Source organism: Chelmon rostratus, chromosome 12, assembly GCF_017976325.1.
Source record: "Chelmon rostratus isolate fCheRos1 chromosome 12, fCheRos1.pri, whole genome shotgun sequence".
NCBI classification, from domain to species: domain Eukaryota; kingdom Metazoa; phylum Chordata; class Actinopteri; order Chaetodontiformes; family Chaetodontidae; genus Chelmon; species Chelmon rostratus.
In genome coordinates, this window is record NC_055669.1 from 13,250,988 (window position 1) to 13,270,469 (window position 19,482).

Here is a 19,482-nt window from a genome sequence, read left to right on the forward strand (position 1 = left end):
TGTCAGCACAGTTCATGTTACATGATTGCATTTTTTTTTTTTTTATTTATTTTAACCGGAGTTGTACAGCTCCTTGACATCTGCTGAGGAAGACAGTGTGACACAGTCCACAGCTCCAGAGCAGCTGAGTAAGTGAACCTTGAGTTGAGACTGTTTTGTCAGCTGCTCTTTCCACGGTCGAGTGAACCGTCCACCTCAAATGTTCAATGTCAATGGTTTGCAGAGGCGATCATTCAATTCTGTGGTAGTTTAAATGTTTTAGCTGGTCAGTGCTTGGTATGGCTTGAGATTGCTCCCACTGACTTAAAATGAAAGTTGTTTTTGTAATACTTTCCCCACCAGCTTTATACAACGTGGTTTGTGTGAAAAAAATACACAAATGTTACTTGTTAAATAGGTCAGGGGAAAAAACACCCAAACAAGAAGTCGCACTTTAACTTGTTAAAAACAACAACGACACAAATGTTCTGAGTTAGCAATATCATTTAATCTTTCCCCCTCAGCTTAGAATCACTGTTGTACATAAGTTACACTTTGTTTTCTCAATTTCACAGGTTCATTTTTTTTCTCTCTTCAAACTTCCAGTTTGACCTCCCTCTCGTATCAAACGAAAAAAAAAAGCAGATTGTATTATACAAAAATGCAAACCAATTTTCACACAGTGAATTCTCTTACAAAGTCATAAAATGGCGTAATAATGGCTACATCCACATTGGAGGAAGATAATTCTAGACATTCCTTAATGGAGTATAATATACATATAAAAACTTCTTTTTTCTTGCTGAAATCAAACCTGTACCTTAATTTAAGAGATATTTTACAAGGGAGTAATCATATAAAATAGCCATTTGCGAATTTCCCCAGAAAGTCAGGGAATAAAATGTGAGCCTCAAACAGCAGTAACAGAGTTCAGTGGTCAAGGGTGGGAGTGGAGGGGTTCACTGGATATGTAAGTGAGGGGTAGAGGCAGCAGTTCCACTCAGAAACAAAAAACACACAGGAGATTGAAATGAACATCTTTGCTATTTACTATATAGTAAACCACCCCATCATGTCATTGTATGTCAGTTCTGCTAAGCTAAAGGCGTTGTAGGCTCATTCAGACCTGCAGGGACCCAACAGGTAGAATGAGCACTGTGATAGTGAGAAACATCACAATGAATTAAATGTTGCCAATTCATGGAATTAGAACTGCAGAATTACGCTGGGAGACCAATTTCTGGTAAATAGTTGTCAAAGAAGAACAAAACTACTGCGTGAATGTTATTCAGATACTCTTGTAGCTGTTAACTGCCAGGTCAGGTCAGGTCAGATGACACATTAAAGACTGTAAGACTCTCAGGTCAGTAAATTCACTCAACTATTGCAGAAACAAAAAACGAGAAAGAAAAAACAGCTAGGGCAACAACATTTCCTTAAAAATAATACACATTTTGCTTCAAATCTTAAGAGATTTGCATTATTGCAGATTTGTGTGACAGTTTCAAAGGGGGGGGGGGGTCTATTAGAGCCCATCTGTATAACTCTAAGTCATGCCAATTAAGTGTTAATTACTACTTTTGAGATCAGCTCATGCTCCTATGAGCAGGCAACGTAAAGGAGCATCGCAAGAGGACTTAAGGCCAACCTTTTATCAGAGACTTCCTGAATATCCTCTTAGGGGCAGGGGTGGGAAAAAAAAAACCCAAAACTTTTCTAATACCTCAACACTATCACCCAGTACAGCACACTTTGAGGGAGAAAAAAAAAAGAAAAAAGAAAAACTTAGGGTACATTTTCTACAATACAGTCTAGCACACACAAAACGTCTCCATAAATTTTCCAAAGTTACAGAATTTTTGTCTTCTTCGGAAGCATAGTCTATAAAGAACATCTTTGTTTGAACACAAAAGATTAAGTGAACACACATCAATGCGCACAGAGGTCCTTCGTCTGGGAAAGGATAAAGTCTGTGTTGGCAACCAGTGGACAGAGAACAAATCAAACAAACAAAAAAAAAAAGAAAAGAAACAAATTTGCTGATTCTAAGTAGAGATCATTTAATATAAATGCTGAGCAAGTAAAATAAGAGGTGGCACATTAATAGTGCTTTAGTATATTAATGTATGTATACATACTCATATGTATAAGTGAGCTGTGTACCTAAACAATAAATGTAGCGAGGAGCAGCCAGAGGCTTGAAGTGTGGTAGGAAAATCTGAATAAAAAAGGAAAAACCCAAACATCCACTATTATGGCGCTGACAAGTTGGAAGAGATGCGCATCAAACAACCCAGATGAGTACGTAGGACACAAAAACATGTGTCTTTATTTATCTTACTCATCCGTTATCAGGAATTTGTCAAACTCTGTTTCTCAGGAGCCCTCGTCCGGTCCCAACGAAGGCTCTGCGTTTAACAAGAAACGACGTGACCCAGAGCGTCTCCTCAGTCCTTCAACCGTTCAAACACAAGGACTCACTCGCTCTCAGCAGAGCTGTAAAACTGGAGCCCATCATGCTAATTGTTTACAGAAGGCAACGCACTCCATGTTGAGCATCAGCAGTAAACAATTCACATGATGCAGAAAGAGCAGTAATAGTGGTAATGGTGGTGATGTTGACATCAAGGTGTGAAAAGAGACATGACGGAGTGAATAGAATATTGTACTACTCACCAACGAAGGTACGTAAATACACTCAAATCTGCTATTTGTGGACAGCCATGTTTGAAAGTTTGTTGTGTTTACCCCTCAGTAACCAACACGAACATCCTCAGCTGTAAATATGACTTCTGTGTCAAGTCCAGGTTTTGCTTGGATTTCAACCATTTCTGACAAAGGAGGACACACGTTCAACTGAGCACTAAGACGCCTTCACCAGGTGAGCCGCACCCCCCAAATCGTAACAATGTAAAGCATGAAAAATAAAACAAAATAAAAAAAAAACAAACAAACAAAACACACACACACGCGCACACACACACATACAAGGGAAGGCAACTTCATAGAAGTTAGGAGAACAAATGACAAGATAATCCCAATGGGGAGGCCTTTTGTGTGGCCAGATGAGCAGCTCTGAGGAGGGAAATCTTTATTTACCCTGACGTTACACAGTCAAGCTTACACTCTTTCACTTGACTCCTGAGGCAGAAAGACGCTCATCAGCCCGATCATGTGCATTTACCCCCAACCCCAAAAAAACCCCAACTTTTTTTGAGCGTGCTGAGAAAACTTTCACAACATAATCGGCTAGCACTGAATGCAGCCCTACAGAGCACGGGAGAAAGGCATTGCGACCAAACCACATCAGGTCACGCCACAACCGACAGAAGCACATAGTAGATTCCCTTATAGAAAACATGTGGAAAGCTCCTTATCAAAAAGACTTGTTGCAATCTTTAAAACAGAATGCTTCAATTAAATATATAATATACTGCTTTCAAGTATGAAACAAGACACATGATGTGTTCATAAAATGCACTAATAAAATCATACTTCTCGTGGCAGGTAAGGACATGCATGTGGTGCAAAAGTGATTTCTGAAACACCTTGCATCTCCATTTCGGGTGAATACTGGTGGAATACTGTAATGCTTTTCCCTCCTCAGACCAACCAGATCTGGGCAACCACTTTTTTACGATTCTGGGGGTGAAAACCACGCGGCACACTTGTGCTGTTTCAGTCAGATTGCAACAAGAGAGGTTCCTCAGAGTGCATGTGACGTGATAGTGCTTCTTATTCTGCTCCTTTGCTTCTAACCGTTCATCTGCATGTATGCCAACAAATCTTATGTGGGGAGAATCGATCAAATACTTGATTACGTCTTTGTGTTTATTAAGGATGGAGTACGCCTATCCTTTTTGAATGAAATCATACCACTGTCAACATCACCACCATTTTCTCTTCCTGATATCTCTATTGTGAGCCTTGTTAATCTGTAATCCCAGTACAAGAAAGAAAAAGAAAAAAGAAGGAAAGGAGAAAAAAAAAAGGAAAAAATTAACACACACGAGAAATGTTATCATATGCCCTGGTTTCCAGGCAAGGAAAGTCATTAAAAAAAGCTCATTCACAGAACAAAAAGAAAGAAAATTCATATCACGGCAGATACTGCTCATCTTCTAAATAGAATGGGTGTATGTGTGCCTGTGCATGCTTTTCAATTGAGCATCTTGAGTGTGTGCATGTGTGTATGTGTGTGTGCGTGTGTACTGCCTAAGAGCAGGAATGGACGACGCCATTCTTCTGCATCTCTGAACCACTGGCACCTGGATCAGAGCACAGGCTCAACGCAGATGTCTTATTGGTCAGTGACAGCATGGACCCGCCCACTGCACTTTCTTGCAGACTGCTGGAGCCGTTTGACACCTCGCTGAATTCAGGACGGAGGAAAAGACCCGAGTGAGAACAAGGAATGCTTGGAAGAACCCAGGCTAACAATGAAGTACATGCATATTCATGGAACATACACACATTTAGTACGTGTATACTCACCCAAGAGCCAGGGAGATTTCTTCCAGCTGAGTCTTGTGCTCTGGTTGTCCATTCTCTACAGGTTTCATCTTGTACTGCTGAACATCATGGGCTACTTGGTTTTCCTGGTTTGGAGATGGACAAAACATGCTTAGTAGCTAGAAAGACCCCCAGCTATATACTCTGTTTTTGTTGCATGCATATGTCCACTGATCCTGGTCTTAAGTGCCATAAGAAGCTATACAGTAGTATAACACAGCTTCAACAAGGAAAAGCTGAAGGGACTCTTGAGGAAAACTGAGTTTTAATGAATATTTTCATTGTACGCTGTTATAATACATGACTGAGCATCCATTTTGTTGGAGATCCAATGGGTTGTTTGAAAGTGTCCACTCCTCCAATCATCACAAGATTTGTTTATCAATAATTGCCCCATTATCCCAACTTCTCTCAGCATGCAAGGTGAGACTGCCACATCCCTTTTAGTTGCCCAACAGCGCCCAAACCCCCACCCCTTACCAAAGCCATCTCTCGGGTCCTCTTTCCAATCTCTCTCTCCACCTGGTGGAGCTCCAGGCTGAGCTGCTCACTGGAGACAGCTGCTGTACTTGCTCCCCCTGCTGGCCACTTGGCCTGCTGCTGCTGCTGGGCTGCTGCTGCCTGGCCCGGCTGCACAGGCTGTCCAGCCAACGCGCTGGCCTCCCTCTGCAGCAGCAAAGAGTTACTGGCAGCCTGTAATAGTGTGGCAGGAAGTGAAGGGGATGAGAGTGCAATTTGGACATTTGTGGCAATAATGAGGAGAAATAAAATGGAACATCTGTTTTTTGAGACCAGTGTTGACTGTACTTTCATATTGACTTGGCAGCTTGACAGCTAACTACTGTTATTCTTCACCACATCAATTATCATGTGAAATGAAAGCAAGGCTATAAATATTAAGCCATCTCTGGAATGTCAAAACGTTTTTCTACTGATTTAAATTGTTTTTGTAAGTGAAAGAGCATACACACCTCCATGCTTCGCATCTGGGTCTGCTGGTTGATCTGCTGGTTGACCTGCTGCAGCTCAATCTTTAACTGCTCTCTGTCTGGGGCTGCCATAGGCAGGCTACGAAGGAGAAATACAGTGAGAAATTTAAATTACTACTTTAGAATCTAAGGGCACAAACTTTCACTCTCACACATGTTTTTAAAATTTTCCTAAAAGCCTGATTACTACTGTCATCGAGGAGGAAAATCAAACATGCGCCTCACCGCTCACTGAAGTGTCCCTGAGAGGAGGAGGCAGCCTGGTGGGAGGGATATGAAGCTCCACCCCATCCTCCATGGCTTCCATATGTGTATTCTGCTGTAGGCGAGGTGGTAAAATGGTTGTCAGAAATGTTTTCAATTACAAATGATGATAACACCACAATTACGTGAAGTGAGAATGTCGCAAAAAAAATTCAGTTTAAGAGGAGGGAGTGGACAAAATCTGCAGAGCATTAAAACGACAGGATAAGATTAGTATTAGACATACGTATAAATCATATGATACCAATGTATACTTATGTACATCCAATGAAATCATCTTTTTTCAGTCATTTTATTATTTAGTATTTTGTATGTTTAAGTCTCAAGCCATCTTTGATAGAAAAACCAAAATGCAGTCTGGACTGCAGCAAATACCTCTGAACCAATTGTACAGGGTTGACAATTTCATCTTAAAGCAATAAGAAGATAGTATACACTGATGTTTAACAGTGTTTCTCAGTCAGGTTGTTTTTCACATGGTCTCTTACCGGGCATGGCCATATGCTTAGAGTTTGGGTTCTGAGGAGTGGAGGCTATGGCCTGCACAGGGCCGGTGGTCTGGTAGCCTGTCTTTGAGGTGCGGGAGATGGCACCGAAGCGCGATACAGTGGGCTGGGGGCCAAACGGGATAATAGGGTCATCGTCCTTGACTTCTGCACCCCTCCGAGGAGCCTCCAGCGATGGTTCCCTCAGATCCTTCGCCTCCACATTCTGACAGAGCGAGAGAGAGAAGGGTATGGAGAGGAGGGGTTAGAGAAGCTGGGGGGGTAACATGTTTCTTTCTTCACTTCACTGTCACTTGATATCATGCGGTTAAAAAACACTGTGGTTGTTTCTGTCGGCAGAATAAAGAGAATAAAGATGTATTTGACATGACAAAACACTTAGCTGTCAGGGCTGGTTAATTACACTTGGTCAACAAACAAACAGCATCACATATAACCTGCACTGATTAACGTCACACCAATCGCTCAGTCACTAAGATGTCAGTATTTTCCCATATTGGGAAAGTTATCCGTCTGAACTCACCATCATCTCCATGGCACCAGGGACCATAACGTCTTTGGGTTTGGCATCCTTTGTGCCAATGTAGGAGCCAATGGTTTCACAAGACCAGGGAGAGTATTGCCCTGCATAGTCAGGCTCTCTGCATTTCATAATGGTTTTGGAGCTCTCCTCACCATACTGCAGACACAGAATATACACAGAGATAGTGCTGTCACTAATACTTCCATGTATTCACAGTCAACCAATACCGCTTTTTAAATGTTGCACCACAATGCCACTTACAGTTTATGGATGTTGAATCTCAAATGTGTCAAATCTCACAGCTTAATGCCTGTGTACTACAGTCTGAGAGACATATAAATTCACATAGTGCTAACCTCTGGAGGGTAGTCGCTGGGGAAGGGGTGAGAAAGAGTGGGGGAGGCAGCGAATGGTGGCGGGGAGATGACCTTCCTTTCCTCCAGCTGGGATAACAGCTCCTGTCGACGTCGGTGCAGGTAGTCCAGGCTGGGCTGCGAACCACTATATGATGGTCCCTAAGACACACACACAGAAATATTGCTTCTCAACTGCTTGCACTTATGTAAGTGTTTCGCAACTAGGACGGCCACACAATGAGTTAAAAGCAAACGGATAAAATGACTCACCCTGACATAAGCCCTCATGGGTGGTGGCTGGGCACCTGATGGATAGTAGCCATCTGGAGGGTATCTATCCCGGGCACCGGGCTCCTGGTGGTAAAGTGAGTTAGCCTGGCCTGCTGATGGCGGGGGAACATCGAGAGGTGCAGGACTCATCCTGACCAGGCCATCCCTCTGAGATGGGTAAGGCTGTGGAGGAGGTGGTGGGCCAGTGTAGGTCCCGTGACGACCTCGGTCGTGGTGTGGAGGGTGAGGGTAAGAGAAAGGTGGACCAGAGTGAGGGGCCTGGTAGGGGCGCTCTGGATGGCCGTAGCCAGGGTAGGCGTCCTGGTAAGGGGGTCCTGACTCACTGGGTGGCGGAGGGTTACGCATATAATCCCGAGGAACATACTGTGGTGGCTGTTGGTAGGGGTACCCTGAGAAATAAATGGCAGACTATTATCAATGTCCGTTTCCTTAATGATTTCTATATATAAAGTAAAAAACACTATGCTGTATTCAATTTACTCGACCTTTACCTGTGGAGTATTGTTGGGGCTCATATTGAGAAGCAGAAGGTGGTGGGCGAGTGTCATAACACATCTCAGGGAGCTGTGGCTGGGGGTAGACTGGCGAACCTCTGGCTACCACAGGCATGTGCTTCACCCCAGAGAGGTGGTCCGCTGGCATCCTTGGATGGGCCATGGCATGAGGTGGCAGAGGCATTCCAGGTTTGGGCACAGGGTCCAGGCTGCAGGAATATGGTTGAGATTAAAAGAAAAGATAACAGCTGGTGTCCAACAGCAGAGAAATCTACAGACTTCATGGCGCATGGTTCCCTGTTCTTTGGCTGCCAAATAATTAACTACACAGAGACTGCTATACTCACGCATCAGGTGGTGATCCTGGGGCACTGGGACTCCCTCCATCCATCTTGATGGGTTTACGCAACAGTTCATACGGGACTGTGTCTGTGCCACGGGCAATAAGCTGGGGCAAAGAGGGTGCACCACTGCCATTGGTGAGGGGTGAAGGCTTCCGGGTCACTGCTACATCAAGAGGAAGGCCGTCATCTGTCATGAGCCCTCCTGAGCCTGGGAGGCGAGCTGCAAGACGTTTATTCATCTTACGATACCTGACAAACATAAGCATAGAACAAAATTTGTAAGAGATGCTGGGTGCTGTGAAAATGGTTTCATTTTAACTGCAATATCTAATATATATATATATATATATATATATATATATATATATATATATATATATATATATATATATATATATATATATATATAAAAAAAACACGGCTGCATGTTGACATTGTCAAGACTCACTTCTCCAGTTCTTCCTGAGAGTGAGCAAAGGTACAGCTGGCTCCGCGAGGACAGCCTCCCTTCTGCTTCATGTCACGACACATGTATGTCTTGTACTTGCTGTGCTGGGGAGGCTAAAAGAGAGACACCAAGTATTAATGAAATAGACACATTAGGGCTCTACAATTTTTTTTTTCCAAGTTCTGTTTCATTTTCTCCCTAAATTCTGCATTTTCCATTTAAATTTATCTGAATTCTGTGAATTCTATGATTTAAGCAAATTTTCAAAGTCAAAGTAGGCTTTTTTTTTAAGTGTCTAATCATGTGATGGATAAAATTTCAATGATTCAATAAGGAAATATTCATGAATATTAACAAATTTGCCAGCCTTCATATGTAGCTCTACCACACCAGGTAAGTGTCTCTCGCTTTGGGCAAATCTCCTCTTTGTGTACAATTCCTGACCAGAAACCTATGTAGCTTGTCATTTTTTTCCAACAGAATATCCGACTCTGCACATACAGCTACGAAATCTTCAATTAACTTCAATCTTGATAATCCACATTTTACAGTTTATTCTATTTTTATAAAATCTGATTCCACGATTCCATCATCAAATCATAGCACCCTACAACACACAAGTTTGTGTGCCATTATTATTTAACTTAGGAGGTTGCCTTGCACAACAGAGCTCAACACACAGTCCTATTATAGCTAGGGCTGGATGATTCTGACAAAATCAGTTGTCATGATATTTTTTTTCCATCAAATACTTCAGAGTTGATATACAGATGTGTTGCAAATGAAATAAAAACAAACACTGTTTTTCATGAGGTGAAAGGTCACCGCCAGCCTTAAGAACAACTTCATGTATTTCTACAAGCCTACTAACTAATAGTACTAATCGTTGATACTTTAATAATCGTTGGCTGGGCTATGATCTCCCATGGGTATAGCCTGGATTAAATATGCTACATAGAAGGAATGGGTCCAGCTCTTCCTGTGGACAGACTGACCTGTTGAGGGTCAGCTCCTTTCTTGCTGTGGTTCTGGATGAAGTCCACCAGGCCATGCACAACTGTTTTCACTGCTACCAACCCTTTCTCAAGCTGCTCCCATGTGGGAGGGGGAGCATCTGAGGGGAAACAAAAGAAGGTATGAGAAAAACAGACTTTTATCTAAATATCTTAATTAATCGTACTTATTTGTCTCTGAGATGAAGTGTGTGTGGGTTGTTTCCCAGAGGACCACAACTGGCAGCGCAAAGTACAAGCACAAACAACAAAGAGCTTCCACCACTGGCAGGTTGCAGTGCAGGGTGGTCAGTTACCAAACAGTGATTCTGAAGTTGTAATAAACAAAATGCCTTGCTCTAAAGACCCCCAACTTTTGTAAATTTGGTGTTTTAATTCATGCGTGGTGGTCAAACTATAAAAAAACCCCCACAACATTTGAGAGTAACAAGCTAACTTCTGATTAAGAAAGTATATAGATGCCCCATTTTCCATGAAGGCACACTTCAAAACGACATTTCCATGCAGTCTTTTTAAGGACATGTTTAGACATTTGCCCCACCAAATAAATCCAATACATAGTAAGCTATTTGTTGATGGTCAGCTAAACTGTAATGCAACAGCTAGGCTCTGGCCAAGACTGCCTGTTTTAAGCTAATTTAGTAGACAACATATACTGGAATAATAGGACAGAGGGTTGGAAAGATGCAAAGGTCATAGTTTTGATTCCAACTTGTGACATTGCATCTTTATGTCTATACAAAACCAAGATTCTTGAAGTTGTTTCTTACCAGGACTGGGATCAATGTTGGCCAGTAGTTCGAGGTGGGGCCGCAACCGGTTGAGGTTGGCCGGATCTCCGGTCCTCTGCAGCGCAATTGTCAGCTCTTGAACACTCTGAGCAAAAGACGCTGGGGTCTGCAGCTACGCCACAAGCAGAAAAACAAGTCATCATTTGGTAGGTTTATGGCAGACAGGATGTCTTATGTAGGAACATGCTTTGATACAAGACGCTAAGAAACATATAGCAGAACACAAATCTTCCATGAAACATGCTGGTGTGTACTACGATGTTGAAACAAGCAAATGGGATAGACAGAAGAAAAAAATAACTTCTCTCACACACCTTGTCTATGATAGACTGCATGTGTGACTTGTGAGATTGATCTCCATATAACAGAGAAGACCACTGGTCAGGTGCAATGCGCAGCCCACCCTCCATGGCAATCTGAACTATCTGAGAGTCATGCTCGCGCCGCAGAGCCTCATAAGTACGGAACTCCTCCTTCAGTTGCATCAGGGAGGAATCTTCATCACGTTTGGTCACCTGGGTAACCCAAGAGGAAGTATGAGTATGCTTTTTTTGGTACTATTATATTGAGGCAATGGGCCTCTGTATGATAACAACAAATGATGCTCACTATTTGTGACAAACTTCAAAAACAAAAGAATAAAATGTTATTCTGGTTCTCAATCAGTGACATACCTTGAAGCAGGAGGCCCTGTAGAGGAGCTGCACCACATGGCCTATGCTAGTCTTAGAGGCCTGTGGGAAGCGTGGCTCAAGCCTCTGGACTACAAAAAGAACCAACACCTTCCTGGACAGAGCAGAGCCATCCTCTAGGGCAAGCAGGACCAACTTTAGAGCTTCCTCCTGCATGGCTGGGGGAGGAAAAACACAAATATAAAAACCATGAGCGACAGTCGATAGCCAAAAGCCAACACTTGCAAAGGATATGGATGTACGGATTGTGCTCGTCTCACTTTGCAGGTAGTGGGAAGCAACTTACCCGGGCCGAGAAACTGACATCCTCGTGCACGGACAGCGGCCCACAGATTGGAGGAGAGCTGCTGCGGATTCTGGTGCTGCAAGATGAGTTCAGTGACGGTTCGCTCACCCAGAGAGCGGGCAGCTCTCATGGCTCTAACACGGCCCTCCTCCTCCACTAGCTGGCAGTGGACCAGAGTTACCAGTTTCCTCTGCATGGGTCGACTCAGCATGCTTTGGGCCGTGCTGCTCAGACCCACACCTGGCGAGAGATTAGGCAAGACAGCTGGTAAACAAAGGGAATCTACACTCAGTTGCCAGTTTATTAGGTAGACCAAGCGTAAACTAATGCAGTCTAATACAACAGGTTCTGCAATAAATCCTCCCTTCACGAAGGTTTAGAATATGTAAATGATTTTAGAGAGCTGGTGATTCAACTTAATGATCGTGCTGGAAGATGAAGTTTGTGGTGCTGCATTATTGAAAGACGCATTTCTGTTATTTGCCTACTCTCATTGATAAAAGGACAAGTTAATGGCATCTCAGCATAGTTCAATAACATTTAACAGCACCACAAAATGCAGCAACCAAATTACAATGGCATAGAATCCATCTTTCTCTGAAGTAGGGTTTGGGCTTTATGTATACACATTGCTATTAAAAATGAAGTGTCACTACTAAGAAGTACAACACCAATTCCAAAAAAGTCTGGATGTTGTGCAAAATGTAAATAAAAACAGAATGCAGTCATTGGCAAACAAACTCTGTTTACCATAAACGCTTTTACAAAGTGTTCCTGAGCCCATGTAGCAATTTTCTTTTTTATAATAAAGTGGTGAACCTTGCTCCATCCTTGCTTCTGAAAAACTGAGCCTTTCAAGGATGTCCTTTTCATACCTAAACAGTTGTTGCCCCTAACCCACCTTGTAAAGAGTATATGTCAAAAAGGATAAGCAAATTATCACATTCTGTTTCATTTTTGTTTAGAAAGCATCCCAAATTTGTTTGTAGCACAAATTACAGACCAATCAACAGCATCACTACCTCATTTTATCATCATATAACGATACACCTATCAATACATCTTTTTGGTTGACCTCTATCAAATTTTTGAACGTCCTTCTGTGGTTGTTAAAGTGTTTGACATCAAGAATGTTTGCTTACTACGACTGAATAATCAATGTTTCGCGGTCATTAACTCTTCATGTCTCGACTTCACCATCCTAGAAAAAGCTGGTTCTTGACATATACCACTCTGCAGCAGAATTGCTCTGACAACACTGGTGCGAGACACAGTGACAATAATACAAACTGTAAAATGAAGGCAAATATGTTTACTGGGGATGCAAATGATTATTTGATTATCTTTCAATTATCATCAAAAATCTGATTGACCAAAGTCGCAATTAGCAACAATGAGAAAATCTGCTGCAGCATTGTTAGCACACCCCTGAGACATCATTTCATCCAATCATATTTAACTGTTAAGCACTAAAATGGCCAATGATTAAGAAAATTGCCTAAAATTTGCACCCCCTATGTTCACATTACATTCAATGTAATTCTGCGATTGACATTATTGTGGGTCTTTTAAAAGCCATTATACCTTTCCAACAAGTTTTCTCATGAGGCACAAGGGCGTTCCAAATGATGAATCAATATAATAGGAAACAACTGTGACCTTTGAATATTATGGGTTTGACAACATGCCACAACATGTGAGCATTGACCAATAAACCACTCTAATGAAGGTTCCTTTAACCCCCATTCTCTGAAAACAAATCTTCAGTTTTAAATAATGTCAGTGATCCTAACAAAAAATTAATTAATAGTATATTTGCTTAAAGCACCACATAAATTGCATAGTGGTATCAGACTTGTTAAATCAAGTTCCTTGTATCATTATTAATGTGTCAACAGATAACTGGCAAGACTCCAAATAAAACCAGATGATTCTTCAAAGCCTAATCAAATATTTTAACATCACATGATATGACATGAATTACAGTGGAGTATAGTATTATAAAATATTTGCATCCATTATATTTTCAACTGAAAATGTAAATAACCTGACATATCTGCAATCAAGCGGGGTAGAGTTTCACCATGTTTGAGTCCATTTAACAACCATGTGATTTCATATTCACAACTTGATGAGTTGAAATTTTCAGACAGTTTTCCTTCTTAAGTTTTTAGAAGTGTTGGCCTTTATGGAAATTACTGATTTTTTTTTACCTTTGTTTTCTACAGGTTTTTTGTTCCTGGGATGACACTGACATACATAAAAGACAAACTTGTGCACCACTTTTTAAAAGGGAACAAGGCCACATCCATTAGCAGCCACCTCACTGCAGTATTCTCACATCTTAAACCACGTGAATGCCAATTATATTGTGTACTGGACTTCCCATGTCCAAAGCAAAGTCCTGAGTTTCATTTGAAGGCAGCAAGAGTGTCAACAGATAATAATGACGGTAGAACAAACTATGAAAGTAACAAGCAAGTGTTTGTGTTAAGTACCTCTGGTGTTGCTGAGAGGTTTGAGGTAGAGGGCCAGCTCCTCCACACACTGCCTGGCCTCCTCATAATGCTGCGAGTCCTCTGGACTGGTAATCAAGGCAACAGGCTGAGCCTTAGGAACCTGTCGCAGAATACACAGGGGGATATAATTAGGACAACCCACAGCAATAGCTTTTAGTACAATTATATCTCAACAATGATGTAATGTGTGTAGTGGAATAGGTCAGCATTTTCTTTTTGTCATTTAAACAGCTAAACACAACGAAGTGTACCAAGGAATATCAAAATACCTGTGTGTGTGAGGGTTGGTGTGACTATGCAAGAATATTTTTGCAAAAAAGAGAAAAAGTAAAATTGTATGGGAAAATGTTTAAAACTAGAATAATATTGCTTGCGTTGCTAACATTTACAAACCTTTAGGAGCGCATACTATCGACATATTGAAAAAAAATTCTTCACAGAGTAAAGGCAATCTTCATTTATACTGGTCTGTCGATTATAATAACACATGTCATTCAACTTCCCATTGTCCTAAGAATCTCTTTTGTTTGAGAGTAATTTGGTGATATTTACTGCAGTATCAGGGCAAAGAAATCCGAAGGACAAGAAAATTAAGATTTGACAACCATGGACAATTATCACATTGTACTGAAGGCTTATGCCCAATTCCCTGCACATGAACTGTAACTATCCCAGTTGACATAGCTAATAATAATAATAATAATAATTTAAAATAGAGCCAAGACACCAGAGAAGTATTACTCATTACGTTTGTACTTTTATGCTCAAGCTGTGCTAGTATAAATAACCCTCAGCTTCCAGTGAAGCCATCAAAACTGGAAGAGCACTTAGAGAGCACAGACCAGGCCAACAGCTCATGTTTCTATGATATGCAAATCTGCAAATTCAACCACTACATATGTCTGAATATATTTCCAGAACATTAGAATTTGAGTAAGAATATAATTAGTTGCATGATATGTATGTATGTATGTTTCCATAGCCACACCTTAGTTTGAGAAAAAGCTCTGTCACAATTGTGCCGATGTTACATGTGTAGATTGCCCTGGAGGATTACTGGTACCCATAAGTGTGGACTGTGATATAGAGTCATTGTAATTCAACTGCGACAGCTAACATCGGCTAGATTTTAAGATATATGGCAAACACCCTATCTCACAATGTTATCGAAAGTGAGAAACAATTTTCAAGATTTAATTCAAGATTCAAGATTCTTTATTCTTTATTTTTGTATCTAGCCTGTGATTGAGATCTGCTCCAAAATTTAATGGGTTCTTCCTTGATCCATGCTACATCTACCATGTTTCATGAAAATTGGGATAAGGTTTTTACATAACCCTTCTAACAAATAGACAAAAAATAAAAACAACAAAAAAACAAAAATGTAACCTCCTTGGCAAAGGTCATAACTCTGCCATGATCACTATTTGTTGTGATACTGACCAAAGCAACCTGCAGATCTGGGGCATTTCATAGGATAAATTATGTTCATGAACCGCAATGATTCAGAACTATCATAACAACTTTAATTTCTATCAGGGCATATTCAATTGATTTGACATTGTACCCTTCTAAACTGTATGAGCAGAGATATGCAAGGCACTCAGCTATGAGACACCACAACCATGACTTTATCAGACACTCAACAAGCTCATAGTCGATACACTGACGTCATCCATTATTATACAGCATACACCTGGAAACTTGGCCAACAAAGCCAAAACATCATGAGCTGTGCCTCAACCTGTCAGTCAAATCACCACCTCAGAGAAATATACGACTTCAGTAATTGTGCCTAGACTCAGTGTACCAACGGAATTAAAAGTCATTGCTCAATGACTGGCGTGTGACTCATAAAGGAATCTTCAAGCTATGTGCATCAGGCAATAGCCTGTGCATGACACTCTAATAAAGTCCATAAACAGTAATTACAGAAAACATCATACCATCAAGTTACAAATGATATCTTAAAATGTTGCTCTACTCAAACACATCCATGAGCTGTCATCCTTGACCACAAGCTAGCACGAACAAGGGCTCACCATAAATTTCATAAACAAAAAAAGGAGTGTACAAAATACAAAAAGACTAAAGTCTTACCTGGCCTCCCACCAGCTGTAACAGGGCTGTGTTGACAGGTAGCTGCTCGATGTCTGTGCTGATGGCTGTCTGGTCAAAGGGACAGGCCTTACGGTGCAACTTGTTCAGGCACATCTTGCAGACAGTATGTCCACAGCCCAAGCTGATGGGCCGTCGAACAGTCTCCTCAAATGTTTGTGTGCAGATTGGGCACAGCAGGAACTCTGTCCATTGTGGTGCTTGCACGGGCATGATTATATGTTGATGGAACGAGTGTGTGTAAATGTATGTAAGCTTTAACAGAGAAAAAAAGTCAAATAAAATATATATATAATATATGGAAGATTCCACTGGAATCAAGAAATTTTCTTCCGAACTCAATCGTTCTTAAATGTTCTCACACATTGTGGATTTTGGATCACATCGCGTGATGAATACTGAAAAAGAGAAAGACAAAGTTAATTAAAATTGTGCAAACATTCACCAGTTTGAACTATTTTGCATACAAGCCAAAATGCAGCAATACAATGCCTATTATACCAACAGCATCTAAATGATTTAAAAAAAAAACACTGCTGAGTATGAGAGCATCTGTGGTTGAGAAATGCATTAAAGGCAGTGGGATGATCAAGTAGATTTCTCGTGGGGCTTTTGATACTTTGCTAAACTAAAAACCAAAAATGTATCATCTGAAGTCTATGTGGCTTTGGACCACTCGCCGGTTTATGTTGTTCGTTCGTACCAAAAAACAAAATAATAAAAAAAGATATCAGAGGTGACACAGCACATATTTGCAACACACAGAAGAAACAAGCGACGGAGAAGGATCAAAACAACTGCTGTGTGGCCTACGTAGAAGAGCTAGTTACTACTATGAGTATGGACAAAGGGTCCTGAAGAGGCTAACAACCAAGTCCCTCTATGCTATATAACTTGTCATAAAGCTAACATTTACCAATACATTTGGCCAACTACAAACCCAGGTTTTATTTCTGGTCACCGGCTGTGCTATCGTGGCTGTACCGTTAATCTTTTTGATGTTTGATTATACGCCCGTTAGTGTTTACTTAATATTAACCGATACGTTAGCTAGCTAATTGTAGGTAACGTTAGCTTACTTTTAGCAAGCTAAGATGGGTGGCTAGTTTGCTAGGTTAGCTAGCAAGCAAACGTCGTCTGATTAAAAAACAATTACTGAATAATCGAAAAGCAACCATGAGTTGGTCGTGATACAGCCATTATTCTGAATGTATCTGAAGATTCAGAATCCATAACACTGCCAAGAATATTAGTTACCATCTCGTGTGTTGGTCAAGGAAACGATAGCTACAGCACAACCACAGTGAAACTGGAAAGTGGACCCACTTGACTCTCAACGGCGAGATTATGTAACGCTAGCGAAATACGGTAGGAAATTACCCAGCAACCCAACTGCCTTGAAAATGTATTTATTTTCACCAGACGCACCAATTTACCTGTGTTCAAAATGTTCAGACTCATAAATAAATGGTGTTTTGGACACATTTTACAGGCGAAGTTCATTCTTCTTGTCTGACTGAGCACAGAGAGCTAGCAGCATAGCGAACAAATCGTAACGTTACTCCTCCCTCTCTTAGCCGTTAGCTTGTTAGCTAGCTAGCTAGCTATCTTTCGTGTTAGCAACAACTAACCATAGCTATGCGTCATTAATGTGACTTAAACAAAACATGCAACTTCTACTCTTAGTTCCCATCAAAACAAATACATCATTATTGTCGATGCTACTCACTCATTCCAAAAGACTTGGAAGATTTTCATCTTTCTTAAGGAAATTGTTGCGATATTTTCTTGCCATGTCGACTGTGCAGCTTAGCTGCTGCCGAGGTTTGGGGAGGGTGTCAACTCGATAACAGACTCGCTAGCCGGTTACAGCTAGCTGGGCAAGATGTGTGTATGTGTGTGTATGTGCCAGTGGTGCCCTCTACTGGCATTGAACCGCATGCACAGCCACACAACAGAAAACTGAGCAGCATCTGCCAGAGTCTGATCACATCTGGGGATTGTGACAACTGGTAAGCAGAACATTGTCCCGATTAGGCTGACTGTGCAGTATGCACGGTGTGTGTGGTGTGTGTGCGTGTGGTGCACACGCGTCAATGAAAACAGGGACAGAGAGAGAGAGAGATGAAGAGAGCGAGAGAGAGAGAGAGAGAGAGAGCTGGGATGAATTGAGATAGAGGGAGGGATCAGCTGTATTGACAAATAAGAATGAGCCGACAGTTGTTTATACGATGCAAAATTTGGCCTACATTCTCTAAAAACACATCATAGCCGCCATCCTAAATTGAGAACCATCGATATACCCCAGGAACGATAAGGAATTGTGATCTCATTTAGGCTGAAGCCCATTAAGCCATTTGAGTTTTTTTTCTTTTCCCTTTTTCATTGGTTTATTAGGCTGCTGTGTGCAGGGAGTCGGTGTGTGAGCTCTGTACTTACGCAACAGAGAGCTTCACTCGGCATCGGGTTCGCGAGGCAAGGGCGAAATTAAAGCAGGCATTTTTGTATTCCATTTTTGTCTAATCCCACTGATTTCTGAAGGGATTACCGGACCAATCATGATTGAGAGGCCGCTGGCTCGCCTGACACTGCCTGGACCGGGAGCTGTGTAGACAGTGAGTGGAGGCACGGCACAAGGATCTGGAGCAACACCGAGGAGTGTTTATTTGGCTTCCTTTTTTTATTTATTTTTTCATGCGGAGGGGAAAGTTGCTCCGTCTTGTTGCCTATGTGAGCGACCGACCTGATGCGCGCTGCGATGTCTGCGCGGTCTGGCGCAGGTTTTACAACGAATGGTAACTCGCAATTGTGCAGTTTCGCCTGAATTTATCTGAACTTTCTCACGATGGTCAGCGCCGGACTTGTGCATTAAAGGACGTCGTCTCCACTAAATATCCAGGTAGATTATTCATTGCGTGTGCTACCTTGTTTATTATGCATAAGAATCTGGTTTAAGTGAACGTGTTGTTGTTCTACTTATTCAGGATGTGAAGTATATTTTCTTAAATCGGCTTTCAGCAACGTGCTGTGCAACTGATCTATAGTATGACACATAATTTCAAGATATTTAAATTTCTGAAGGCCAATTAATTCATGTTAGGTTAAAAAGTTTATTATATTACATTTTGATTTACACACATTTATAATATTGTTTATTCATCCAGGGGCTCAGTTGCAGGCAGCAGTTGCTTATTCTCATTCTGAAGGATTATCCTGTGGACTGCAAAGTAATCAGTGGATAAGGCAACGTGACTGCATCCACATTACATATCTCCTCACCAAGCAGATCACAGCGTTAGTAGCCGTTAACAGAGATGTAGAACAGATGTAAGAGACATGACTGCATGCATATTAAAA

General features: G+C 41.4%; 1 protein-coding gene across 2 annotated transcripts; it reads right to left on the reverse strand.

Moving 5' to 3' along the window:
- Window positions 1–465: 465 nt before the first annotated feature.
- rc3h1b (ring finger and CCCH-type domains 1b) lies at window positions 466–17,978 on the reverse strand. 2 transcript variants are annotated; one of them, XM_041948445.1, is made up of 20 exons: window positions 17,855–17,978; window positions 16,108–16,523; window positions 13,987–14,107; window positions 11,489–11,728; window positions 11,185–11,360; window positions 10,825–11,025; window positions 10,490–10,622; window positions 9,702–9,820; window positions 8,707–8,819; window positions 8,262–8,507; window positions 7,912–8,123; window positions 7,400–7,809; window positions 7,130–7,288; window positions 6,774–6,929; window positions 6,233–6,455; window positions 5,706–5,796; window positions 5,463–5,559; window positions 4,972–5,184; window positions 4,474–4,577; window positions 466–4,351 (listed from the first exon to the last, which is right to left on the reverse strand). In XM_041948445.1, exons 2-20 carry the CDS (start codon window positions 16,336–16,338, stop codon window positions 4,195–4,197), a joined length of 3,402 nt encoding a protein of 1,133 aa, XP_041804379.1. In that variant the 5' UTR covers window positions 16,339–16,523; window positions 17,855–17,978; the 3' UTR covers window positions 466–4,194. The 2 variants fall into 2 exon arrangements, with proteins under 2 accessions (XP_041804379.1, XP_041804378.1); XM_041948444.1 differs by having other exon boundaries at window positions 5,706–5,799.
- Window positions 17,979–19,482: the final 1,504 nt, after the last annotated feature.

What these genes read in the sequence shown, in the direction of transcription:
- rc3h1b (XM_041948444.1), bottom strand. Translation starts at nt 16,338, where the DNA reads ATGCCCGTGCAAGCACCACAATGGACAGAGTTCCTGCTGTGCCCAATC. An exon ending in ACAGGGCCTCCTGCTTCAAG is followed by an intron (nt 11,026 to 11,184) that starts GTATGTCACTGA and finishes TGGGTTACCCAG; the next exon opens with GTGACCAAACGTGATGAAGA. An exon ending in CCAGCGACTACCCTCCAGAG is followed by an intron (nt 6,930 to 7,129) that starts GTTAGCACTATG and finishes CTGTGTCTGCAG; the next exon opens with TATGGTGAGGAGAGCTCCAA.